Below are 26546 nucleotides of genomic sequence, written 5' to 3'. Positions count from 1 at the left end.
GCTCGGGAGCAGAGCAACAGGCTGCGCAGGGAGCTGTGCCAATAAGGCACAGCAGAAGCGCTTGTGCAGGCGGAGGTTTGGGCCACACAGGCAAAAACACCCCGAGCCCCTTTGCCCAAGAGTGCTCGTTCTGCAACAGGTCCGTCCGCTGTCCGTGGCAGTGAGCACCCAATGTACCCCTCTCCCACCCTGGTGGTGCAGGCATAGCTTGGCTCCTGCCGTCACGGGCAGGACACCCACCTCTCCCTGCCCTGCCCTAGGCATTGCTCCTGCCCTACACCTGCCCGCTCAGGGCAGGGGGACTAGTAGCCCTGCCATGTGTGTGCCCAGGCAGCGGAGGAGGAGGGCAGCGCCTGGTGCGATGCATGTGCTGGGTGCATGCGTGCTGGCACTGGGCACCGACGGTGCCTCGGGGGGTGCGTGGGGGTGTGTTTGTGTGGCTGCATCCTCCTGGTGTGGGCAGTTGTGCTGTGTCCTATGGCACACAAGTGGCATGAAGGGGGAAGGGAGGATAAGTGGAAGATGACTGTAGGAGCCTGCAACGGCAGGGATAAGGAGAAAAATCAGCTAGACCTGCTGGGTTGCTTGAAATTCTTGTTTTGGGCTTGGACAGGGTGTTTGAGCACAATTCTCATCCCCTTGTGGCAGCAGAGAAGTGTCTTTCATCTCAGTGCATGGCCCTGCAAATGCATCCGGTCCTTCACACAGGGGGACCGCGGGTTGTCTGTGCCCTGCGCTGGGGCAGTGCCATTCCCTGGCGCGGGAGGCTGCTCCATGCCATGCAACTCTGTAGTCAGCAAGAGATGACTCGCCCCCAGGCACTGCCATTATATAAGGGAGGGGAGGCAGGTTTCCCAGTCATAAAGGTGTTGCACAATTAATTATTCTGGCTTGGCTCCAGATCCCTGGAGCTCAGGGATGCCACACAACAGACTAGTGCAGCACAGGCTCAGCCCAGCTGAGCCTCAGGCTAGCAAATCACTTCTGCTCACGTCTCTTTTCACTGAAGTGTATGCTCTTTTCCAAGGGGGACATGATGGAGCATGTTCTGGAGCAGCAGCACTCACTGTCAACGAGCAGCGAGGAAAACCTTCTAGCTCTTTGCACTGGCACCTTTCCTCTCCCACATGGGACACCCCCATGCCAAGCCCACCAGTTCACTTGCCTGAGGACAGCCAACACTGCTCTGGGGAAGTGTGAATCCCTGTGCCTGGGCTTCTCATTTGTATTTGTCTGGCTTAAGGCTAAAGGAAGTTTGGCTTGACGTGCCTTTCTCCTGGAAATTAAAGACCTTGAATTTTTCTTCCCACAGTGATATTTGTACCCTGTAATCAAGTTGCCTCTCCATCTTCTCCCTGAAAGGCTGAACATGCTGAACTCTGAGCTTCTCCCTGCACAGGGTATTTGCTTTAGCCCTTGGGTGAACTTCCCGGTGCTGTCTTCACCATCTATAACTTTGTAACATCTTTCAAAAAAGCAAAAGTAAAAACACCTGAAGCCCCACAGCCCTGCACTGTCAGGGCTGGGTGCAGATTCTCCTGTCTTGTCGATCTGCTGTCATGCAAGGTTCCCTTCCCCTCCTCTCTGCACTCTCCAGTAGGCCTCTAACTAGTGGTTATCTACAAAAGCAATGCCAGGGAGGATGTCAGCCATTGCAGTGAGAACCTTTTCATTGCCATGACCTTTTCAAAGCTGGTCCAGGTGGCCGGACAGGTCACAGTGGCTCTGTACTGGCTGTCCAACTCTTGCAATTACATGCCGATGGCATTGGCAGTCCTGGTGGGGGTGCGGATGCAGAACCAGGACATCATCCTTGTTGGAAATCCCAACACTAAGAATTGCATCTTATGTCCATCAGACTCCTGAGCAGGGCTCTTTGAAATTCATTGCAGCTAAAGTCTGTAGTCAGTGAAACTCAGCTTTGGTATATACATAGTGTCTCTGCTTTCTTCCATCTTCTTTCCCACGAAAGGAGGCAACAGCTGAAGTATAATCCCAGGTAGTGACCAGGGCTCTTACACATGCTAGGGCAGAGCCCAAACATGTCTTAAATCACTTGTAGTGTTACTCACAGGCCGATGGCACAGAGCACAAGCAGAAGAGCATCACAGGACCCAGGGCAATCAAGTTTTAGGGGCCGAATTCTGGACTGTTGAAAGCCAAAGACACACCAGTTTACATACATGGAGGATTTAGCCCAGCATTTCTTATTATATAAGTTAATAACAACCTTAAGGTGTTGGTTTGGAGCACATCCATTGAATTATGCATTGTCCTGGGCACAAGGATGGAAAATTGCCTGTTTACCAAGTGGCAAAAACAATAGTGATGAAAGACAGAGCAGCAACCTGAGTTCAACAGCTCCAGCAGCTGGAGGTAATAATGACAGATAGGGACATGGAGGTCCACAAGCTGGTTTAGAGTTTCATGGCCCAGAGTCATCTCCAGGGCACTGCACATTCCAGAAATGTCTCTGAAGCACCTTACAGTGAATGGTAATGAACAGAACAGGCTGTGTCAAGGGCATAGTGTTCCTCCCTGGCCTCTGACGAAACTATGTTTCAGTGAGCAAAAATTAATTCTTTTCTAGATATAGGGCCTCATGAAGACCTAATAGCAGCTGACCCTTGTTCCTGAGCTGCTCTTGGCAGGGCTTGCTGTGGTCCAACTTGAAGTAATCCACCAGGTTGTTTAGCCTGAGTGTATGTCCGCACCTCCCTCCTGGGACACTGCTGGTATAAAGGCTTGCTGCCACCTCTAGGACATTCGTCCCTCACCTGATGGCTTTCTGAAAGTTACGTCCAGTCTGAGGGGTACCTCGCCTTTCCAGCACGGGCTGCATGGGTTGTACATGGGTACACACTGCTGCAGACCTCTTGTTTCTTGACTGAAGATAACAAAGTGTCTGAAGGAGCGCATGGGCTGCTGTGGTGGTTCCTGGGAGCAATATTACACAGTAGCAAAGAGCTGCTGTCCTAAAAGCAGGTCCCACCACCACCAAGGCAATTCCCTCTGCTACGGCTTTGTTCTCTTATATGCCCTGGGTCTGAATCCTTGTGGGCTGCTCAGAGCCCATGGCCCTTGGCTGAAAACCCAGAAGTGTTTGCTGGCTCTCCACGTGAGCTGACTCCAGACAGCTTGTGCTTAGAAGCCTGCTGAGCTCAGCCACCACCCCTGTACCTTGGTGCTGCGTCCACAGGGCAGCAGGGATGCTCACTGGAAGAGCTGCAGGGTGCTCTGCTTTGGGCTGCAAAGCTGCTTGCTGTTTGTGGATGGCACAGCTCCTGCCTCTTAGGGACCTCAGAAGTGCTGGGATGGCAAACCCCACCTGAGGAAGGCTGCTGCCTCTCCTCACCCAATCACACAGCTTTGCTCTTGCAGAGAAGCAAAGCAAGATGTTTCCTATATAGGTTAATAATAACCTTGATTTCAGATTTCCCATTATTTCTTTGGCAGCCTCCAGGACCACGTCTTGCTGGCACACCTCTTATGGAACCCTCCCACAAATGACTGGCATGTCTTATTCCTTCCCAGTGGTCCACACTGGGGTATCGCACCAGGTTTACTCTGCCCCTCCACTGTTCCCTCATTGTTGCTGACTTGGCGTGCCCTGTGGAGGGATGAATGTGCAGTGTGATGGCCATGCCAAGCCCCACTCCCTCCTTCCATGCATTATCATTTCTGTCGGCTGAGTATATTCATTTTGGGAGGGGTGGGAGAACATGTGGGGAGGCAGGGGTTGTGCCTCTTCATAATGATTTTGCAAGGCTGAGCGGATGCCCCAGCTGGGTGCCTGCAATAGGTACTCCCTAAGCCACAAGCAGGATGAGTAGAAGTGATTTTATCTTGCCTTTCAGTAATAGATATCCAATTTGCTGACTCCAGTTGCCCAACTCAAGTCTGATTCAGGTCTCTGTGGGCTTCCTGCAGGATGTGCTGGCAGGAGGGGTGGGTGTGATGTCTGAGTGGCGGGATTGGGAGACAGGGGAGGACATTGAACACACATCACTTGTACCTTTCAACAGGGACTGGAGGGTTTGATACCCCCAGCCTGGGGTTGAGGAATAGGTACATCGGTGTGTATGTTAACAGGCAAAGCAGCAGAGATGCTGCCTGTCATCAGAGGATCCAGAGCTCCCACCTGTGAAGCCCCAGCCACACAACAGACTTTCATTGATGCATTTTGCTGGGAAACAGTTTCCCAAGCAGGGTGTGTGGCAAGATACCTTGCTACAGGATGGGCATTTTGGTACCTTGGTAACATTGCCCTGCTCCTATGCCTCAAAAGACACAGTGCAGCAAAGTGCCTGTGATGGGAAGACTCGGGGCTCCTGCCTGTCTCTCCTCCTCTCTGTGATTTTGAGCTCCCTGGCACACTGCTACTCTTGTTACCTTCATGTTGCTCCTTATTCTCCAATCTGGAAGTGAACAGGAGCTGTGGTAGGGATGGGACTGCACTACTGGGATTTGCTGAGAGGGCTGGAGCCAGATGTGGTGCTGCAAGGATAATCGGGTCCATGCTGTCTGCATTCCAGAAGCTTTCACGCCTCATCCTGTCCTCCCGGGCATTAGCAGCCAGCAGGGCTGGGGGTTTCCTTGCCTAAGGGAAAAGGTGTGTCTGACTGCAGGAGGAGGCAACTGGAACTGGGAGCTGCTGCCAGTGCTGGCTACAAATGCAGTGGTGACTCATAGGAAAGCATCTGTTTCCATCTGCCAGTTCCTGAGCCCCAGACCCCCATCCTGTGCCAGGGCAAGCAGCAGATCCTGTGGCTTTCTGGGCTGGCTGTTCTTGACACCCAGCCCTGCCCTCAGGTGTAAGGGGTACGGGGAGATTCAGGAGGTCTGAGTTGGGCTGCCGGCCTGGAGAGAGGACACCCTGCAGTGTCCTCCCCTCTGCTTCCACGAACCACTTTGATGTGACAATGCGTTTCTCAAGTTAAAAACCATCCATGCCTTGGGTCATGAAGCAAACTGTGGCCTGGATTTCCTGTGCTGACACACAGGGACTAATGGATGTATTCCTGGGCACAGGAGTAGTCCCATTTCAGTGCTCTTAGTTTAGGACTGAAATTCTGAATATGTCCTACATCCTATTTTGACATCTATTGTTACTGACTCTTCTTAGTTCTTTTGAGTGTGTAAATCCCTGCTTTTGTTCCTTCTGGACAGGTTAAGAAAAAGAAGTCAGGACATTTTTCTAAGGAAATGTTCACTCTTTACTCTTGGGATACTCCAGGCCAACCATAGGGTCAGTCAACCAATGTTAACTCCGTCCAAGGGGATGGAGGGGAAGACAGTGGCTCTTATCACAACAGCATTCAAATTCTTTGCTCTTCCTCACCCATGAAATCAAGCCTTCATTGAAGCCTCCAGAACCAGTTGAAAAGCTATGGCCCAAAGCCACCTTCACGTCCCATGCCTGCTGATGTCTGTGCAGGAGCTGCCAGGTAAAGGACATTTCCCCTCTCATTGGGAGGGAGACTCTATTGGTGAGTTGGGAGGTGGGTGCTTTTGTCTCTTCAGACTTTGGGTGTTGCATCCACTGCACAGCCCAACCCTTCTGTTTACAGCCCTGTTATCTCCACAGCTGCCGGCACTTGGCTCAGGTGGCTTGTCCACACCAAATCCCTGTTGCATTATGGAATCTCAGAAATGCCTATTACAATGCAGTTCCTTAAATGCCTGTTTGCTTAAGGATTATGTTTAATACTTAAACTACACAGGGGAAAAAAAAATAGAATTAGCCAGTATGGAAATTCCCCCAGGATTCAGACTGATTTAAAATCAGCTGAAGGAATGTCCCAAAGAGGACAGCAGGCTCTGCCCTCACTTGCAGCAAGTGTAGGCAAGCTCACTGAGCGTTTGCAGAGGTGGATTTACAGAGCATCCAGGTGAACTTGTAGTTGAAGTCCTTTGACACCCCTGAAGACATAAGAGGCAGAGAATTTTCTCCAAAGGGGATTTTACAGTTCAGGAGCCCAATTCTCTTCCCTGAGGTCATGTGAAGTTTGGTAGGAATTCCCTTGTGCAGGCCATATGAGGGCAAGCAGGACGTGGGGGTACAGAACTGCGTCAAGGCACAGAAATTGTGGAAAAAGTTAATTACTTCAGGAAACTCCATGCCTCCTTTCAGATTTGTCCCTCCTATAATTTCTGCCTTTGCAGATCCTAGGAAAAGAAAACATCCTCCTGGAACTGGAAAATACCTGCAGAACATCCATGTTCTTATGGTTTCTACTCTCCGCCTAAAATGATCCATGACTGGTTCATCCCTAGTTGCATTTGTGACAACACAAACAGTTCTTTTGCTTCCTGATGTACTTATTGGCAGCGGTATGTCCCAACTTGGCCTTGTGTTTGACGTATTACCTTATTTTGGCAGTTTTGGCCCATACCGGAGTGGAGGGAGAGGGACTCCATTCACCTGCTCATCCCTCTGATATTTCTTTGCACTTCTTCCACTTTCAGTTGGACTTTCTTGAGCATGGGTGATCTGAAATTCATGTGGTATTGCAGAGAGAGCCCCTGCTGTGAATTGTGGAACAGTATTAAGACTTCCTTGCTCCTAATGCAAATAACTCACCCCATCTATGGTACAAATACCTTTGCATTTTGCAGGTCTGCACCTCCTTAGAGACTGGGGGTAGATTACACCGACCATGTGTAGCTGTCTCCATCTGGGCTAGTTGTTTTAGGCTTCCTTTATAGCCAACAGAGAGAAGCTTCTAAAGTGATCACATGGAGTAGACAACTAAAATGACATCTAGGCGTTTTTTACTCTTAAAGTGATTGTTTCTGTGCCCAGCATCATCTGTGCTGGGACTACCTGTGGTTAGGTTGGAGAGCAGGCACACTTTCCATTCCTGGACACGTCCTCACCTGGCAGGGAAAGTTTTGTCATTGTCTCTGACTCACACTTTGGGCCAAGAAACTTTATTTCTGTACCTTCTGCCTTCAGGGTCTTTGAACTCTCCTGCTGTGTCCCTGCAGCAGCAGCGTCTCCAAGTCAGGACTGGTTCTGCAGCTCCCAGAAGAACGACTGTCTACACAAAGCAGTTTATGGGAGAAGCTCCTGCAAAAACCCTATTTCAGGAGAGCTGTTTTTAATAGCTTTCCTCTCAAATGTGTTATTAAAAAGCTTTCTTCTGGGAGCAATTGGTGCTTTTCCAGTGTGCAGTAGTTGTTCTGGTATGCAACTGCTTATACAGGAAAATGGCTTCTTTACAGGAATGGCATGTGATGAACGATGTTTATTCCTGTAAATTGGGACCCGCTTCAGGATGAGGAGGAAATCAGACATGATAAAGAACCGCCAGGGGCAACAGGCTGTGGGTCTATGCTTCAGAATAACTCCATGGGATCTGTCCCTATGAGACACTTATGAATGGTATGAGGTATAGACTCAGCTCAGGGTCACCCTTTCCTCCACTTGATCCTAAGCAGTGGACTTCATCAAGAGCTGTTTTCAGGGTTTTAAAATATTATTCCCACTACTATACTGTAATTCAAGTCCAAACCTGTTTTTTCAACTCCTAGGCTTCTCTTAAATGTTCAAGGAACCTAAATTCAGACTGGAGTTTCTCTACAAGTTTCTCCAAACACAGATGCCATCAACAACCCTCAGCTGTGTAGAGTACCACTGTTTCCTGAAGGAGTTTTTAATTTTTTCTAACTTGAGATAGAGGGCTAATCATGAAATAAAGACCTGGTTCTGCAAATCTGGAGATTCAAGGCAGGATGTTGAAATCACTGTGCTCAAGCCTCCAGGTAGAATGGTTTAGAAAGCTTATAAACCTCCTACCCACACACTTCCTACCCTGCCTTGCTAGGCAAACTATAATTTTATTTTTAATGAAATCTTCTGAACATGTCACCATATTGCTCTGTCAAGTAGATCATGGGAAGGAGATAGTCAGAGGTATCTTCCAAAGGGAGATTTCATAAGGATGGATCCTGTCATGCTTTGACCCAGTGACCTCCCTTGGAATAACGGCTTTTGCACCAGGTGACCCAGCCATCAGTGCAATGAGTGACTCACTATGGATTTGTGTGATTCATGCTTTTGTCCTTGTTAGATTGCACAATCCATCCTGCGATGGGAGAATCGGTTTGGCTTGGACAAGATGTGGAACCCATTCGTCCAGGCTTATCCATTCAACTGCATAAGAAAAAGTCTGGTTACTTTGTTAAACTTGGTTTTTAATAGGAAAAATTGCATTGCTGGAGGCTGATTTAGCACCCTGCAGAAGCCAAGGAGTTTATGAGCCTGAGTTTATTTTGTGTCACTAGAGCCAGCAGGAAAACAGCTAAAGGGGAGCAGCCAAGGATCGGTTCTTCCTTTAAAATTTCACCTGTGTCTTTCCCCTGGAGTGGAGCGATGAGGGAGGAAGCTAAGCGGCAAGGCTGAAATGCAAACAGCAAACTTGGAACCCGGGTGTTAGTTTTGGATCTCGTCTAGAAATAACAGCACAAGCACAGTGAGTTTCTTGTGGCACGTGGCACGGTTCTGTGGGAGAAAAAGGAAGGGAATACGAAAGTGACAAACATTACAGACAAGTGCTCTGTTGGACCAGGGTCAGAGGGCATGGGTTCAAATCTTGGTTTATTCCTAGGTGTCATAGTTGTTGGTCCCAGAAGATGCTGGAAGAAAAGACTGAGATTTATGGAAGTAGCACAACAGAAAAATGTTGTCTCTGATTTTCCTGAGCTGAGCTTCTTTTTTCTCTTTGAGTTTTCTCTGGACAGCCAGGAGTTTCAGTAAATTAAAGTGTTGTGTTGCCCTCCTCCAATGCCTTCATTTTTTGACACTGTACAGATTGACAGGCGTAGTTCTCTTCAGACACTTGGACGTCTGATGTTTTATTCATGCTCTGAGTGACAAAAAAAGTCCCTTGCTTGAGCTTCAGTAGGTTTGGCACTGCTACCAGGAGGTCAGGCATGAGTCTTTCTGACAGTTTTGGAAATTTCCTTTCTTTGAGCCTTTGAATGTCCATGGAAAGCAACGCTAAAGGCATGGCCATCTCATTGTGTCCACCCAACACTAGGAGAGCCCAGCAGCTCTGAGGGCCTGCCTTATTAAGTCTTACTGCTACATCCTTCCTTGTTTATTTCTACTGACCCATGGACTTCTTCTAACCAGCAGGATGGGTACCAGTATCCTGTGCACCAGTTACTGCAGGAGATGCCCTTTACTGCTGCTAACACATGTCTTTAATTGTTTTGTGCTTAGGTCATGTGTCCCTGAAGCCCAGATGAATGGTGTGGCAGGGTAACTCCTGCCTTGGCACACAGAAGCTCTTGCACTGGGGCCTTGCAGCCCTTATCCACACTTTGGTTAGTTATTGCTTCTGAATAGATCTGCTTTGTCTAGCATTGCACCACTCTCCCTTCCCCAAGCTCCTTCCTAGATAATAACATGCCTGTCAGGAAAGCAGTTGCATAAGTCCCTGTTGCTCATTTGAAGTCATTGGATCTTTGCGGTGATTCACCCTCACAACGCCCCGAGAAGGGAATCTGATGTCACCCTCTCCAGTTTACTGATGGAGAAGCTGAGGTGTGGAAAGGTGAAGAATTTGCTCAGGGTCAGTGAGTCAGTCGCAGAGCCGGTGTCGGGGAACCCACCCCACCCTGGCTCCATGGGCTTGTGTCTGTCTAGACTTTTCCAAGCACTAGCTTTGATGCTGGTGTTACCACCATCTTCTACCATCAGCCTGGGAGCCTAGACATCTCCCCTCCCTTCACCAGTCGCGAAGAAATGTCTGTATCTTCAGCTTGTAGCCAGAGGGGTTCAGATGCTGCAGACAGAAGTGTACCCACTGACCTGAGAATATCACACCTCCCCATGTCTCTTGTTCCTCACCCATCTTTCTGGTCTGATGGCCCTGTCCCCACCACCAGGGAAGGAAGGGGATCCAGGACCCAGTCTAAATAAATCTCAATAAACCTACACCACAGAACACAACATCTGCACACTGGTGGTTTAACAAATGGCAAAACAGCCCCCAGACCTTACTTTAGGAACTGCCAAAGGGGAAAAAACCCCAAACACATCTTTGTTTCTGGTTGTGAAGGCTTTGATACAAAGTCAGGGTGAAAAGGACAGACTGAAGGATGAAGGAGAGGGGAGTGAAGAAGGAAGTGAGGCAGAGGAGTGGCTGTGGGTCTTCCATGGCCTGGGTAATGCACAGCAAGAAGAGAGAGATGGAGATAAAGTTAAAATGGGTGTCCTGAGTGATGGTTTGCAAACTCCAGTTGCAGCAAGCCTGTATGGGTCCAATGGAGTGGTTGCTGTAGTTCAGAGGACTCCATTGATGCTGGTGATACCAGACTGGGCCTGAGCACAAGGTAACGAGGGAAGTTTTCTGTCCCTGTAATTATGTTTAGACCCGAGTGTTGCCCCGCATTTGATTCCTCACACATTATTGCTTTCTTGATCACATTCCTGAGTCTGCTGCTTGGACTGGCTACTGTTATTTCTGTACAAAATAAAGCTCCATTCACCACTGCTCTAAAAAGCTCTGCTTTTCCAACAGGAATGTTGATGGTTAAATAAGGGGAAGGGGAAAAGCTGGGCATCTGTGGCTTTGCAGAGGCGGTGGGGGAACCAATCCAGGAAAGGGGTCCCCTTCAGTCCTGCAAATTCATCCCTGCTGTGCTGCATCAAGCCCTGGTGAGTCAAGGAGCCTGGAGAATTTTTACTACTCACTTAACAGAAACCAGATGCCATGAGTAGCACATGCCCTGTTAGCAGCCCTCACCCCAGATGGTACGGACTGGGACAGCTTGCTTTCAGGCTGTCCCATAGAATTGGCTCAGGGTGATAAGGCTGTTACTGAGGATGAAAAGGCAGCAAGGGTTGGTTCCTGCAAGGCTCGGTGAGCCTGTGCGCTCCTTGCCAAGGTCCTGTGGTGGGGATTGACTCTGCACTGGAGATTGCTCATGGCTTGCCTTCACAGCTTTCATAGGGACTGGGCTGTAAATGTTCTCCCAAAGCTCTGGGAGGGGGAGGCAGATGGTAACGACAACACAAGAGTTTGCACCCAGATGCAGATTTTCATGGTGAGAGGTCGGGTGTTGCTTCATGATAACCAGTTCAGTTGGACAATTGCTGGAGTCAGGAGGTGCCTTGTCCTCATCCTGCAGTGCAGATGTGGGGGACCAAACCCTCCTGCCCCATGACTTTGCTACAAAACCACTTGCCGTCTCTCAATCAGCAGGGAGCACTCATCATTTTCCCATCCTGCAGGACCTTGGGAATGAAAGAAAGCTGAAAGCAGGCTACCAGCATCACACAAATGGGTTAAGTGACTGCTCAGTCTATGCATTTGGCTTCTAGATCTCCAGATGAAGCTGGAGAGGGATAGATATGGTCCCATGTTTTAGGTGGTAAGTGATGAAAACAGCAAGGGTTTGAGCAGGACATCTTTGCCACATTTAATTCTCATTCTGAAACTCCTGAATCTTTTGCCCACCTATGAGAGCAATAAAGAAAAGGAAGAAAATCACCCGCTCTGCCTCATGCTGAAAGGGAGGGAAAAAAAAAAAGTTGAGTTTGAAGAGAGGGTGGAAGGGGTGTGGTTACCCAGGAGGTGTGTCAGGCATCGCCAAACTTATTTATAAGCAAAGGCAGCCATACCGGGGAAGAAACGTTGCTGAGGCTTTGTCAGCTGCTGCTTTCTCTCTGACACTACTCGAAAGGCACTTCTGCTGTGATGGGGAGGCAAAAGGACGTTCTTGCTACTATTGAGGAACACCTGAGGATCAGAAACAAATTAGTGCGGCAAGCACTGGCTGAGTGCCTGGGGACACTGATCCTGGTGGTGAGTCTGTGCTGTGGTGCAGGGATGCTCTCTGACCCCTGGGTGTGGGGGGAGATTGTCCTGAGGAAGGGTTGTGCTGCTGCCAGAGTTTGCAGCATGGGTATGAGCCCAGCTCTGGTGCAATCTGCTGCAACGGGACTAGAGAAGAAGTCCCTACCCACAAGAAAAAAAATAATGCAAGTTGCTTTAGGGTGAGCTTTGGGGTTGCTGGCAAAGGGTGGGCTCTGCAGAGCTTGTTGGGTGTTTGGGGGCTTTTGTGTATCTTTGAAGCGTGGGGAGTAAAATGTCTCTGTGTAAGCAGCAAGTGTTTTGCTAGAGATTATGCAAAACTTCCTTTTCTCTCTGCCCTGGAATATTTTCTTGGCACTGAAATACTTGAAGTGTTATCACCCTGGGAAGTGAAAGCCTTGTCCTTACCTCTCTTTGTTTTCCTTGTGCATCCTATGGAGAAGAAGTTGCCAGAATTTAAAGTGTTGCAGTGTTTTTTTGCTGTTGTCTGCAGGTTCCCCAGGGTCTTATCAGTGGGGCTGCACGACACCGCAGCAGTCCATGCCAGCAGCTGACTGGGCGCTTGCACTTGCCATGCATCTGGCAGCACCGAGCTGCCAGTTGATGTGTTTTTAAGTGGTGAATGGCAACAAAACTCTTCTTCCTGTTTTAGTGCCCAAAGGGATGGGATATAAGGGATAAAGCAGGGTAGATATGCGTATAAGTAACTTAGTTCACGGGTATTTTGAACAGCCCCAGCTTGCTTTGAAGTTGAAGGCAGATGTGAACAGATGGAGAGTTTGTGAGGAGTGGAGAACAAATACCACTGTAGCAAAACTGGGACAGGGGCACTTGGCTTTTGGAATCTGCATCTGAAAATGTGGGACTGCCCAATGCGCCTCAGGTTTGGTGTGTTGATACAGCAGCAGAAATGAGTTGGTGTTTGCTTAGTGAATATCTGCAGGTGGAAGTTCCTCTGAAGCTGTGTAAATCCAGAGCAGTCATATAGGTTTCAGTGGAGTGACTGTGGGTTTACACCTCTTTGTAACTGATGGTAGGACTGTCTGGGGAGAAATCTAATGCTAGGAGGAGCTGAAAGTGGAGGAAGACTTAATGAAGTTGCATGTGCACCTGGAGAACAACACAAAAGGACTGACACAAAATTTTATGCGTTCATAAATAAGACTTTTTTTTTTTTTTTATGAGGAAGAAAGGGCTACTGGGTCTTATATGGGAGGATAGGGGTCTCTGCTAAGAGGCTGTAGAATGCTACTACTCTTAAAAGAAAGCAGATTCACACAGTGCAATGGGTTTATTATCAGAGTGACCCAGCTTTGGTGATTTGTCAAGTCATGCTGATTCTTCAGGGAAGGGTTATTTGGAATTAAGGTGGGTAGAAGCTGATAGGAAATTGATTAACAGGTAGAAAGGTGCTGTCTGTGAATCACTGATATTGCTGCAGCTCGTTTCAGGACTGAAGCAAGGTAAGACTTGCAAGGTAGAATAATGTCTCCTGCTAGCCAAGCTGATATTGCTGAGAAACAAGGCAAGCCTTTAGCCATGTGGATCTGAGCTTTCAGAAGGGCTCATGATCCAAAAATGTGATTTTTTTTTTTTTCTTCTGACTGTATTAGTTGGCACAATAGAAACTGCTTTTCCCTACAGTCTTGCCAGTCTGGGACAGAGAGGAGTTGGGATGTGCTCAGCCCCTGAGGAAGGGCTTGGTCCAAAATCATAAGCAGCCCCCAAAATGAGGCTGGTAATGGTCACTCATCATCCAGGCTGGATGCTGCGTTGGCAAAAGTGGACAATACATGCCTTGTCCTTGGAAGCACCACACCTGCTGTGTTTTAAAGTGTGTGTAAGTCTGCAAGCAGATCCCTCGCCTTATTCAGGAATTCCTGAGCTTCTATCTGGGGGCAAAGAATATGCTGGTTTTTGTGACGCACTCAATCCCATCTTGTAGGATTTGTAAAGGTCACCTAGGATCTCCTGCAGCAACTCTGCAGTGGAGGGAGGGCTGCGGGTATGCTGTGTCCATGTGGGGGAAGATGGGGTGGGCTGATTGGAGAAACAGGAAAGTCCCAAACATGATGAATACTCCAGGAGTTTCAGCAAGCAAAAACAGGGTGCACAGAGAGGGAAACGGGTTCCAGGGCACCAAACTTGCAATATTGGTCTGCTACGAGTCAATCCCTTTCCATCTTGGAACTGTCCCGGTCTATTCTTCTTAGTGAAATGACACTCAAAGTTTTTATTTATTTTTATTTAAAACAATTATTTTGTTTCTCCGTACCACCCAGATTCCTTTGCATCTTTTTATTATATCACCTGCTTGAAACAGGTAGGGTCTTGAAGATGACTTTCTTCCCCTTTCAGATAGCCTGGGTAGTAGTTTGAATTGGATGGTCCCAGGAGAGAGACTGTTATTCTGTACCTTGCAAAAATGCTGGCTGTCCACTCTGCCAGCATGCTGAGCTGGGTGTGCATGCCTTTAGCTGTGTTTAAGCCCAGTAAATATCTGTTATGGGCCTCAGACAATAAAATACCTGAGGAAAGACCTGGGATCCATGAAATTGTGTTCATGGGAGGCTGAGTTGACTGAACAGAACAGCATTAAGGATGGCTTTAAGGTTTGCTGTTGTCACACTGAAATCAACTTCCTGAGCCCCAAGGGAGGGAGAATGTTTAAAGTCTGCAGCTTACTTTAAATTTCAATGCGTAATGTATAATTTGGCCTACCATGGATATTGGCACAACATCAGTTTCCCCCCTCCTTGGTTTCACTTGCATAACGACTGCAACTCTTTCAAAGTCTTCTAGAGCAAAGCTATTTTGGACCCCTGCAAAGTCTCTTTGTCTTCAAGAATTAGTGCTTGATTTTATTTTTCTTATTTTTTTAAGGAGGTTGTAAAGGCAATAAATGTTAAAACAAAATAGTGCTTTTTTTTTTTTTTTTAAGATAAGGTAAGAAAAATAATCTAACCAAGGAGCCAAGCCCCAGATAGCACAAAGGTGAGGTGCTCTCTACTTGCAAGCAGCTTTTGCTATGTACAGCACCTTGCATAAAGTGGTTTTAGTTTGTGGGTAGTGTTTTTACTGTTACAAAGATAGTAATGTTGATTCTACTTTTTCTTTGATAATTAAGATGACTTTTTCCCCCCTGCAAAATGCACTTTCCAAGCGGCACTTTAGGTTTGAACTTTATACCTATGTCAGAAGCACCACTTGCTGGCAATAGTTAAGCAATGCGAATGCTGAAGGCATTTTCCAAGTCACTTGCTGTTTATATTATTACTGTAGCAACTCACTAAAGCCAGATTTCCAGTGGCAGGCCTCCGTGCCTGCCTTAAAGGCTTGATCTGTTTGCCTTGCTCTGCTGGCTGTAAATATCAGAGGTGGCTCTGTTTGGTTTTACATTTGCAGAAGTAACTTGCTGTTTATAATTGATTTCCAAGTTGGACAAACTGTGATTCACTGCTGTTGGTGCACAAAGAAAGAACAAAACTATCTCTAATTGCTTTTCAGCCAGGGCTGCCTTGACTTTGTGGCCAGGTGGGAGCTTTTCGGTGTGTGAGTATGTTACAGACCACAGAAACCAAAATAACAAAGTGGTTAGGATGATCAAGGCAAAGGGAGCCTCATTTAACTGCTGGCAGCATAGAGCTTAATGTCTCCGCTCATCCTGCAGCCGTCCAGGGTGGCATGGCAGGTCCCACGGTTTGATTTGTGCTGTTTTTCTTGAACCCAGCTTGTCACATTTGGAGAATGTGTTTTTATGCTTTTTTTTTAATTTTTAAAATTTCTTTTCTTTGTTAATGCTTTGCTAGGCTTTAAAAGGGGCTGTAAGCATGTGGAATGATGCTGATCCTTCCCTGCAAAGGGTCTGTGTTGCTGGGTGTGAAGGCTTGGGAAATGGTAGTGCTGCTGCTCCCCCTCACCCCTTCTACCAGGAGAGGTTGAAGCTCTTCATTAACTGCTCAAAACTGTCCCTCCTTGCTGTCACTGTGCAGGAGCAAGGAGGTTTCTCCTTCCTACAAACAGGGCAGTTCAGGCGCTAAGACTTGCCCTAGGTGGGAAGGCAGCTTCTCCCCAGCAGTGCCCAGCCCTGTGACCAAAACTCCATCAGGAGTATGGATCTTTCCAAGAGTTAAAGCGTCCTGATCTGAGGGATACCAGCAATATCAGAATAAGTGTTTTTGCTTGTGTGTGTGTGTGGAGGAGAACAAGCTAAAATAGTGAATTTACCTTTAAATGCCCAACTCTGCTGATCGTTGCTCAAGTTTCTCATGCTGAGCACTGCTCATGTCTCCAGCTCGGTGCAGCATTGTTGTAGCATGTGATGCATGTTGCGGCACAACTTTTCTTAGACTTTCTTATCTCTCTAGTCCTGCAGCTCTGCCTGGCTCTGGGATAGCGTGCAGTGCACAGAAAAAGCCGTAACATGACAGACCATCTGCTGCTGCCCTTCCCTGTCAGACTGCTTCTTTTCCAGGCTGGCTCCAACCATGCTGGACAAAAAGCCAGACTGTGGGGTCTAATGTTTGTCCTTGCTTTGCAAATTATAAATGATGACCAGTCTGGCTGCTCAAGAGATGCTTTGAGGAAAGGTAAAAACGACAGTGCTCCCAGCATTGTCTTTGTGGCTGGTGAAGGTTGTTCTGGCTGTACAGGCCATGGAATTGTGGAAGATATTTGCGTGCTGCTTGAGCAGAAACAGCAATGTGGATGGATCTGTCTTGAGATCTACCCAGCTTCCTCCTGTTCCTTGGGGAGGGCAGCAGGAGGCCACGGGGGGGGGGGGGGGGGGGGGGGGGGGGGACACGACGACGGGACTTAGTGCCTTTAACCCCTTCTTGCTTTGAGCTGCAGAGAAGCTGTTGGGAGGCTGTTTTGAACTGGCTGTGAAGTGATAGTCCTCCATCCTCTCCCACCCTCTCTCCCCCCTTGAAGGGACTGTAGGACAGTTCTAAGTTAACTCCGATATGAAGAGAAGTGTTATTTTGTGAGCCTAATGCATAAAATCTTCTGTCAGTATCTCTCTATGGTTTGACTGCCTTTCTGGCACCTTCCCCACTAACCAGAGGCCAGCAAGAGCTGAACAGCCCTTCCCATCCACAGAGGTGATTACAGTAGACTTACAGCAGGCTCCTTCCCTAACCACTGGTTTGTTTGCTGGCTGAAGATGGAAGTTGTAATTCAGGTAATAACACTCCTTCTGGGCTATGCCAGCAAAACTTTTCTGTCTTGATTTAGAGATCAGTCTGTTGAAGTCCAAGAGGAAAAAAAATGCATCCAGGACTTTTGTGTTGCACCTGAAGGCGTGAAAAGGCATCAGCAAAGAACAGGAGACTAGAAAGGAAAGAAACCTGGCTGTGGTGCAGGGGCGTGCTGAGCACTACCTTCCCCCTGAGCTCCTGTACAGAGCTGCTTTTCACAAGGTCTGCCTATAAACTCAGATGGCCTTGCCTCTCCTTTAGCTTTCTGAACTTATTTTTGTCCTCCAGGATCCATTCCTACCAGCCTTGACTGGCTCTGTGGCTTTCTTGTGTCCAGCCCGTGAGACAGGGTGTTTATACCTTGGGTGACAAAGCCAAAGGGCCATTCTCCAAACATGCCCTGGACACAGGGATTTTAAGCTTTTCGAGTATGATGTTTCGCGCAGTGACCTGCTACCTTTTCCATGTTTTGCTGTTGCTGTGTTTGGCTGTCTGCTCCCTTGTACAGGGTGGTACTCCTCCCTGCTGGAGTCTGTCAGCCCCTCCATCCCTAAATCAGTTCAGCTCACGGATCCTGCAGAACATGGAGTTTGCTTTTTTTTTTTTTTGCACTGCAAGGAGTTGGATCCACTTATGAGGAGTGAGAAGCCTCCCTGTTGGCAGGGAAAGCCATTGGTTGTGCTAGAGCCAATAAAATGAAATTAAGGAGCAGGCTTCCATTAACATGGTTAATGGGTGCATTGACCTGAATTCCTAGGAAAGTAGCTTTAAAACATCGCATAACGCTTTCTTGCAATCATTTTATTAGCACTTTGAAACTGCTTTTGAAGTTGGCTAGTGGGTCATAGGAGTACAACAGTTTTTGCATCCACTGCCATGTGAGGTGCTAACCTGGGTTTCTGTTGGCTTGGATGTTCAAGTAGTGCTTTTTTTAAAAAAAAAGAACAAAGCAGAGAAAAAAGGATGTTAGAGGCAGGTTATTAAAATCCAGAGAAAGAGGGGTCATCTCCCCCTTGAGTGTGTACCACTGCTGCTGACCATAGTGGCATAATATTTCCTAAGGACTTTTTACATCCATTGTACAGACTTAAACGCCACTGAGATAAATGCTGAATTGCTTTTATTTGACCTTCTTTGACTTTCAACTCAAGCTATCTGCACCTGAACACTTCTCTGTGAACATTGCAAGGAAAAGGAAGACTTAAAAAAAAGATGCTGAGGATCTCCTGTCTCATACAGCCTGGGAAAATAGCAAATAGCAGAAGTGGAAATGGCATGATTGAAAATTGTAACATAGACTACCACTACAAAACTGTGTAATATCAGACCAGTTGCCACAAAAACATGGCTCAGTATGATTTGAACTGGTTCATTAAAGTCAAATACCATGGATGAATGTCATGCATGAGAATGTATGTTCATGCTTGGTGGGCCCCACTGATGCAGGGTGGAATTGTGCACATGCATATCAAAGTTCAAACCTGTCCCTAAATGTCACCTTACTCTTTTTACCTGCTGAGGGTCAAATTTTCTACTGTTACGCTGAATTAAGCCAAATAGTGCTCAGAGCTCATCTGATAAATAATTGTAACGCTCCTGTGGAGTGACTCCAGGGTGTTTTTGCACGGCCCATAGACTCCTGAGGAAAAGCTGGAAAGCTATTGCCAGGTGTAGGACAGGGGAGAGGAAGATGGGGGATAACCTCTTGAGAAGTGGCCGACCTGGCATGCCTTCAGGCTAAGTGAAGACCCTTGTGGGTGAACAGGGAGGTGGAGGGGGGAAAACTACTCTGTGGTTTCCAGAGGTATGTGGCTAACAAGCTAACCACCATCCACTTGCAGAACTGCCAGTTCTTTCAGAGTGAACAACACAAATACCTTCATCGCCGGGAGGAACTCGGGATCAACCCTGCCAAATTCAGATGCCCTTTGCAGCTTTTTGTGGGCTCATCCCCTCCCCGGTCAGCCTGATGTGCTGCGTGGCTTATAGAAGCAAACACCATGGCCAAGTACTCTCTCCAAACCTCTGTCTAAAACGTGCTGGGGCCCTTCTGGGGTAAGGGAAGGAACTGGTGTCACCCTGGTTGTTAGCCAGTATTTATTTGCTCAGTTGGAGCTATGCTTCCCTCAGTGGTTTAGGCAGAGATGGGAATGATGGTTCTGTTCGCTGCACAAAAAACAAGACTCATCTTTTCTGCCTCTGCCTGGGTGTCTTTGCCCTGGTTTCCCAGCTGGGCAGCTCAGGGTTAGGGCTTTGAAGGGACTGTTCTGACTGCACCCAGCAGAGAGCGGTGCTGGCTGTCCCCCTCGTTAACTAACGAGCTCTACAGGTTCCTTTGTTCTTTCTGCACAAGGCCCTGTGTTGGGGACCTGGCTTCTTGTCAAGGGGCACCTGCGTACAGTCTGTCCACCTTGTGAGTCAGCCTGCAGCTTACCTGGCTGCTCATTTCCCAGCAGGCTGAGTGCCGTGTTTGCTTTCTTAAGTAATTCAAGCTGCCAAGGGGATGGGAGGGGGTGAGTTAGGTGTGTTTTGGCTTTGCCCCTGATCCAGATTGTGTGTTGCTCAATGTCATGTCCAGTATTGGCAGGAGAGCTGGACACAGCTAACCCTGCTGTCTTAATGCCTATTTGGTGGCTTATACCCTAGGAACAGATACTGCCTCTGTGGCAATTGAGTAATTATGGGATGATGGAATTCATGGAAGCAAAAAATCTTGGTGGGTATGTGGATATGGCAATGTGATCAGAAGAAATAAGGCAAGCCTTGCTTCCTAGATTTGAGGAACAAGTCATGATGCTTGTCCTAGTTTAAGGATGCTCTCGGTACCTGCTGATGTGATAATCCCTGGTATACACCAAGAATCTCCTCAGATGTAGTCAGTGGAAGATACAAGCATACAGATGTTCAAGATTAGGACTCCTTAAATTACATGGTGGGTAGTGGAAAGACTTGGAAAGGCAGAAAGTCTCCAGTTGGATGACTAATGAACTGAACTTCCAGGGGAAACTGGTCTGGGTTGTTAAAAGGGAGCTGAGGAAGGTTTTTGGAGGTGGTTGGGAAGAGAAGGATCATCCGTTTGGAAAAAAATGTCTTTGAGCAAAAAGCACATGCCTCCATTAGCTACCAGGAAACACCCTTTATCACCCAACAGAAACATCTGTTGTCCCCCAGAGTGCTTGGCACACCCCTGATCTTGGACAGAAGGCCAAGCCCCTGGCTGTGCTGGTGGCAGGCTTTTTGGTATACAAACTGTTCTTGATGGTGTCTGTGTCAAGTTGGTGCTGCAGAGCTGCAAATCTGTGTTTCCCTGATCTTTTCTTACATGGTTTTGCCACAGGAAGGATATGGGTTGTTTGGGATAGTGTGGGTTGTGCTCAGAGTGCCCACAGCAGAGAGTATACCTCGCAGATGGGACACCTTCAGGTACCTCAGCTCAAGGAGGCAGCCCCAATCCCTCACTGTCAGCCACTGCCACCTTAAAGGTGACTCCATGAATGTCAGGCTGAATAGGGGCTTCTTTAGTCATGTCTGTTTTTCCAGGCATTAGTAAAATTTCCCCTGCCAATCTATGCGCTGCTGTGTCAAACAATTATTAGCCTTTTTTAACAAGGTACTCGGGTCCCTCATCTGAATCATTGCACTGTGAATACCTCTGTCCAGGATGCCATCTGGCTGATTCTTCTCACCTACCGCCTTGAAATTAGATGGGTGGACAAAGATCTCCGGCCTCCTGTGGTGCAGTGTTGCTTTTGATTTTGGCCCTGTTTTTGTTTGCCCCTGCCAGGAGACACAGGCTTGTCCTGTGTCCTTTCTCCTCCCCTGTTGTCCCTAGAGATAACACCTAGATACTCTGACCAAAGGCTGAAGCTTTGAAGGCTTTAAGTCATGGGTACATGCAGGTGTAAGTGGAGCAGTTCCAGGCATTCAGGCATTCAATCCCTTCTTCTTCTCCTCCTAGCTGTTCGGCTGTGGCTCCGTTGCACAGATCGTGCTCAGCAAAGGGAGTCATGGAAGTTTCCTGACTGTCAACCTGGCCTTTGGCTTTGCTGTAACTCTTGGCATTTTGATCTCAGGACAGGTATCAGGTACGTTGTGGCTCTGTGTGGGCTGGATTTCATTTGTGGGTGTTGTGTAGGCCTAGGTGGCTGCACTTTTCCTATGTGGCAATGGTATGGAAACCTCTCTGGGACCCAAATTCTGCCTGTAGAAGTATGCTAACCACCACCCTCTCTGCAGGTGGACATCTGAACCCAGCTGTCACTTTTGCCATGTGCTTCTTGGCCCGGGAGCCCTGGATCAAGCTACCAGTTTATGCCCTAGCACAAACCCTGGGGGCTTTCCTCGGAGCTGGCATAGTCTTTGGGTTGTACTACGGTAAGTGCAGAAACCCTGTGTGTTTGTGTGCAGAAACCTTGTGTGACTTGCTGTAAGGAGGCTGGTGTGCAGATCGGAGAGAAGCATTTTCTTGCAGAGCAGAGATCCAAGAAACTTCCTTACTGTGTTTCTGGGTGGGCTTTCCTGTTCTTATGATGATCAGCTTAAATATCCTGCAATCAATCTGAAGGTCAACCAGCGCTGTCAGTGTGCATCTTTTTGTCTTTGAGTAGTGATCATTGGATGGCCCCTCTTGTATCTACTGTCTGGACTAAAACAGACCTTCCAGAAAAGCCAGTGAAACACTACTAGTGATGGAGATTTTATATTTGTGCACTGTTCCAGAGCCATTTTATCCTTCTTGGTTTAAAAATCCCAAAGACTTCACCATGGATGACCTTTTGATTTAGAGGCATTTGAGTACCTTTATGAGAGATTTGGAGTCACCTTAGTGTTTACTTTTAGGCTCTAACTCTTTTCTGGTGTCTGGCAAACAAGAAATATATAGCAACAAGGACTAAGGCCATCTGCATCTGACCCTGACTGGTAAAACACTGTGGTGTATCACACCCTAAGTTTTGCAAATGAGTGTTTGTTCTACAGCAAATGGTTTTGCAACACATAGCAATGGGGTGCTCAGGAAATTCTATCTCAATATTCATGGCTCTCTGATGCCTACATTTTAGTTATTTTCCGAGCAAGGTCCTCTCTTTCATGCGTGTTGGAAAATGACTGACATCTCTATCTTGCTTTTTTCTTCCCTCGCCACCCACCTCTAGATGCCATCTGGGCTTTTGCCGGTAACCAGCTCCATGTAACAGGACAGAATGGCACTGCTGGTATCTTTGCCACCTACCCCTCTCAGCATCTGAACATTGTGAATGGATTCTTTGACCAGGTAAGGGGGTGCTGGTAGGATAAAGATGCATTTGAAGAGGAATCTTTTGGGGTGGCTTGGGGCCTCTTCTTTAGTTAGAGAACGAATTGCAATTTAAAGAGAAGATATCCAGAGAAGTTTTTAGAGCTGGCGCAGGTATCTCACTAGCCCATAGGAAGAGCAGAGCCAGAAAGGACCCTTACAGCAAGAAGGCTTATGTTAAGGGGTTTAACCAGTGGTACAACACTGGCCAGGACACCAGTGAAAAGGACACCACTTGTTTTCAGCCCCTGAAGAGCTATAGCAGGAGGTGGGATGGGTCTTCCTCACTCCCACTGTACTACTGTGGCTGTTGCATAGCCCAGGGGTCAACTGGAAGTGGGGTGGTGTTTGCTGGTGGAGGTGACAGTCTCCTCCTTAAAGTTACCATCAAAGGCACAGCTGTGGCAGGTTGGAAGCAGGTTCAGGAAGATGTCTTCAGCTTTTCTGGTGGCTCAAACAGTTATTCAAAGCTCTTCTGTGGGTAGGGAAAAATGTGTGGGATTGATCAAGCCTGTAGTCTGCCAGGAAAAACGTATTCTGCTCTCCCACTACTGTGAGTGCTCAGTCTACTGTAGTCTGATGATGCCATGGGATCACCTATTCTCTAAACTGGAAGAGCTGCTTTAAGTCCTAAATGCATGGGACTTCAGAGGAGTTACATACCTTGGTTAAAAGATTAATCTGGATTAAATTCTTCTTTTTCTTCTCCCTCCCTCCCCAGTTCATTGGCACCGCCTCCCTGATTGTTTGTGTCTTGGCTATTGTCGATCCCTACAACAACCCCGTCCCCACGGGGCTGGAAGCTTTCACAGTTGGCTTCGTTGTCCTTGTTATTGGAACCTCCATGGGCTTCAACTCAGGCTATGCTGTCAACCCTGCCAGGGACTTTGGACCTCGTCTCTTCACAGCCATCGCTGGCTGGGGCTCTGATGTGTTCTCGTAAGTGCTTGCCAATGAAAACCTTGTGCATCAAGAGAAAAAACCCACCTATTTGGACTCTTAATATCTCTGGTGTTACAAAGAGTCTTAGCACCCATGAGATATCTTAGGGTTGTGTAAATGTTGGTGGTGGAGGTCTTTTTAAAAGACACTGTTGCTCTGCTCTGACTTCTTAAGAAACTGTAGAAGCTGGGCAGCTTCCAGCAGCGAGAGCAAACAATCTAACTTTGTTATCAAGGAGGAAATGTAGGAGCATCCAGGAGAAGTGCAGGTGCACCTTGAACATGAGCCTATCATTTCTTTGGTGGTAGAAACTGGAATGGGTTTGTTATACTCAATTTTGTTGTGGCTGGATACAATTAAGAGAGCCACGAGCAATACAAGCTATATGTTGTCAAGGGCTGCTTCCCTGCAAGCAGTGGGAGGGAAGCGAAGGTGCCCAGTTCACGCACTGCAACAGCTTCTCTCCTTCCTAGGCGGAGAGACAGTCTTGGAAGTCCTGAAAGTAGCTGTTCTGAATTGCTTGTCACCTGAACTTGGAGTAGGTGGGCAATATCTGCCTTGGAAATTGCTGTGGACATGTAGATACCGTAGTCTTTTTGCAAGTCACTGGTGATGTTTGGAGATGACCCAATCTTGCATTGTTCCAGATCCAACACAAATATCCTAATGCTTAGGCTGCAGTTCTTACCTTGTGCACTTTCTTTTTGTTATCCAGGACCGGTAATCACTGGTGGTGGGTTCCAGTGGTTGCTCCTTTCCTTGGGGCCATTGCGGGAGTGATAGTCTATCAGCTGATGATTGGATGTCACGATGAGCCTTCTCCACCTGCCTCTGAGCATGAAACAGTCAAGCTGTCTAACGTGAAGCACAAGGAAAGGGCCTGAGGAAGCTGCCACCAAGATCTGGCAGACATTAACTACTCAGGACTGCAGCTGGCAAAGAGGAAGGAGGAGTTAAAAAGCTTCAAGAACAACAGGAAGTTTTCTTCCTGTCTTGAGATATTGTAGCCCTTTTTTTTTTTCTTTTTTCTTTTTTTTTTGTTGTTGTTGTGTATATCCCTGATGCATTCGCTTTAGGCATTTTCCTGTGAGCCTTTCCCCAAATGCAGTATCAAGTTATCTTTCCCTAGTAGAAGGGGGCTGAGGACCGTAGGAATCGGGAGAGACATGGGCATTGCTGTCCAAAACCTCCAACATGGGCCGGGTGAGGAATCAGGAGAGATTTTGGGCTGTGTTGCTGACCTTGCCTGTGAGTTTGGCAAACTGCTTCCCTCCAGACCTATGTCCCCATCTTTAAAGTGGGGATCATTCAAAACTTAACATTGTATAGTGGGGATCATGCAAAACTTACACTGTATAGTGGGGATCATGCAAAACTTACATTATAAAGTGGGGATCATGCAAAACTTACATTGTTTTGCTAGCATGGAATGGAAATTCCTATGTAGTGGAAAAAAATTGCCTGTGATTCTACTGTGGATCAAATTCATGCTTGATGTTGCTCTCAAGTTATTAACTTAGCACAAGGAATAAACTTCTCTAAAGGATTTTTATTGGCCAAGCTTCTTGTATCTCCCATGAATTCCTAGAACATCATATCCATCAGCTGATCAATAACATCAGAGTGAGGATGCACTAAGACGAAATGTTTACAAAGCACTGCACCCTGGTGTTCTAATCACAAATTTAATATTGTCAACTCCTAGAAGATAACAAATAGGAAATCCTTGTTCTAGCCAGGGGCTAACCTAGAAAGAAAGCTTGGCTCCCTGTAGCAGCCTTTCTAATTAATCAGCTTTATATATAAACAGTGAGCAGCTAATAGGCAAGTTCCACTGGAAACATGGTGTTGCTAAAGTTGTGTGTGTTCATGTAAATTTCACAATAGTGCTTTTTTAAAAGAAGTAGATTTATATATAAATATACTCCTTAAAGCTGTTACTAAATACCGGGGTTGGGATGTGTTAATTTAAAGATGTATGGGAACTGCCTATTCTCTGACAGCTTTGAGATACTGTTGAATTTTCCTGGGGTGGCCTTAATTTATGGCATTGTTGTTGGAGCATCTCCTTTTCTACCCTGCAGAATTACTGGGGTATCCATGGTACTCACAGCTGAGGGACTGAGGTCGGGCACCTCCTGTACTAACAGTGCTGGCATCTCAGGGCATGTCTGGCTTTCCCAATGCCATATTATTACAGAGTATTTGAAACAAGCAGTATTGGTTGTGAAAGAATTTGTAAGTCCCATGCAAAGCCTGTTTCTTTGATGTCTCAATTCCTTCAAATATGTAACTTTGTACACATTTCCAGTACTAAAATGATGTATTCTTTTTAAAAAATAAAACTTCAATACCCACACTGTAACATGTAGTCTTGGTTGTATCTTCAAGCAGCTGCCAGTAAACTTTGCCATGGAAAGGAAGTCTTCTATAGCAATAGCTTCCTCAAGTTCTTTTCCTCTTCAGCCTGTAGGAGCAAAAGGGAATTAACCCCTTCAGGCATTACACCTACATGCTCCGTTTGTGTTTTTTCCTTTCCCTTCTGGGCTGGGCTTTCGAGGCAGGTGCAGGCAGATGGGGTACCTGTACTCAGTACAAAGGCCAAGGTGTGGGCTTGGGTGGGGGTTTCCTGCTCTCAGGTGTCTTATTCTTAAGGCAAAAGAACCAAGGGGTCGGTGTTTGTCTCTCACGCTTTCTATCTTTTAATTGTCTTAGTATTCTTTCATTTAACATAGTTCTTCTGAGCATGAAATCCTACTCTACTCTCAGTGTACCAGGTGCCCAGCATCACCTAGCAAATTACAGTTGTCACTTTTTTTTGATTAGCTATGCCATGCAAGGAGAAGTATTACAGACTTGAATCTAGTGCTCACAGAATTACACAAACAGCTTCCTTCCAGCCTGTCTCCTCTGTAAATACCATTATTGTTGCTCTTTGGCTGATTTGTGTACTGCTGTATTTTTCCTGTATTAATTATACTGCCTTAAAATAACTCCTAACTTCCCATATGGTGCCAAACTGAACAATTCAGTGAAGTCTGGATGAATGTGGTTTCCAGCAATTCACCAACTAGAAATCAAATGGCTTTTGGCAAGAAAGTCACTGAGTTTGTTTGGTACATCCTATCTGCAGTCAGCGTGCTGCTTTATTTTATTTCTATCCTGAAAAAGTTTATCCTTCAAAATCTGTGCAGAAGTCTAGTATATTACTGTGATCAATTTACATAGCTGCAGGGGTCAATTCCCATTTCCCTTCAGGACTGTTAGTACATTGTCCACTCTTCT

At 47.0% G+C, this 26546-nt stretch overlaps 2 protein-coding genes across 2 annotated transcripts in view; one reads left to right on the top strand and one right to left on the bottom strand.

The window, feature by feature from the left end:
• UBE2R2 (ubiquitin conjugating enzyme E2 R2) overlaps positions 1-26546 on the bottom strand; it is a 214605-nt gene that overhangs the window by 142146 nt on the left and 45913 nt on the right. The gene's annotated exons all lie outside the window — the stretch shown is intronic.
• AQP3 (aquaporin 3 (Gill blood group)) lies at positions 11600-25027 on the top strand. Its single transcript, XM_080371172.1, has 6 exons — positions 11600-11819; positions 20985-21111; positions 21263-21400; positions 22180-22298; positions 23041-23258; positions 23977-25027. The coding sequence occupies exons 1-6, from the start codon at positions 11712-11714 to the stop codon at positions 24143-24145; spliced, it is 879 nt and encodes a 292-aa protein (XP_080227298.1). The 5' UTR covers positions 11600-11711; the 3' UTR covers positions 24146-25027.

The sequence above is a fragment of the Falco punctatus genome, assembly GCF_963210335.1.
Source record: "Falco punctatus genome assembly, chromosome: Z".
Taxonomy (NCBI): Eukaryota; Metazoa; Chordata; class Aves; order Falconiformes; family Falconidae; genus Falco; species Falco punctatus.
This window is presented reverse-complemented; position numbering and strand designations above follow the sequence as displayed.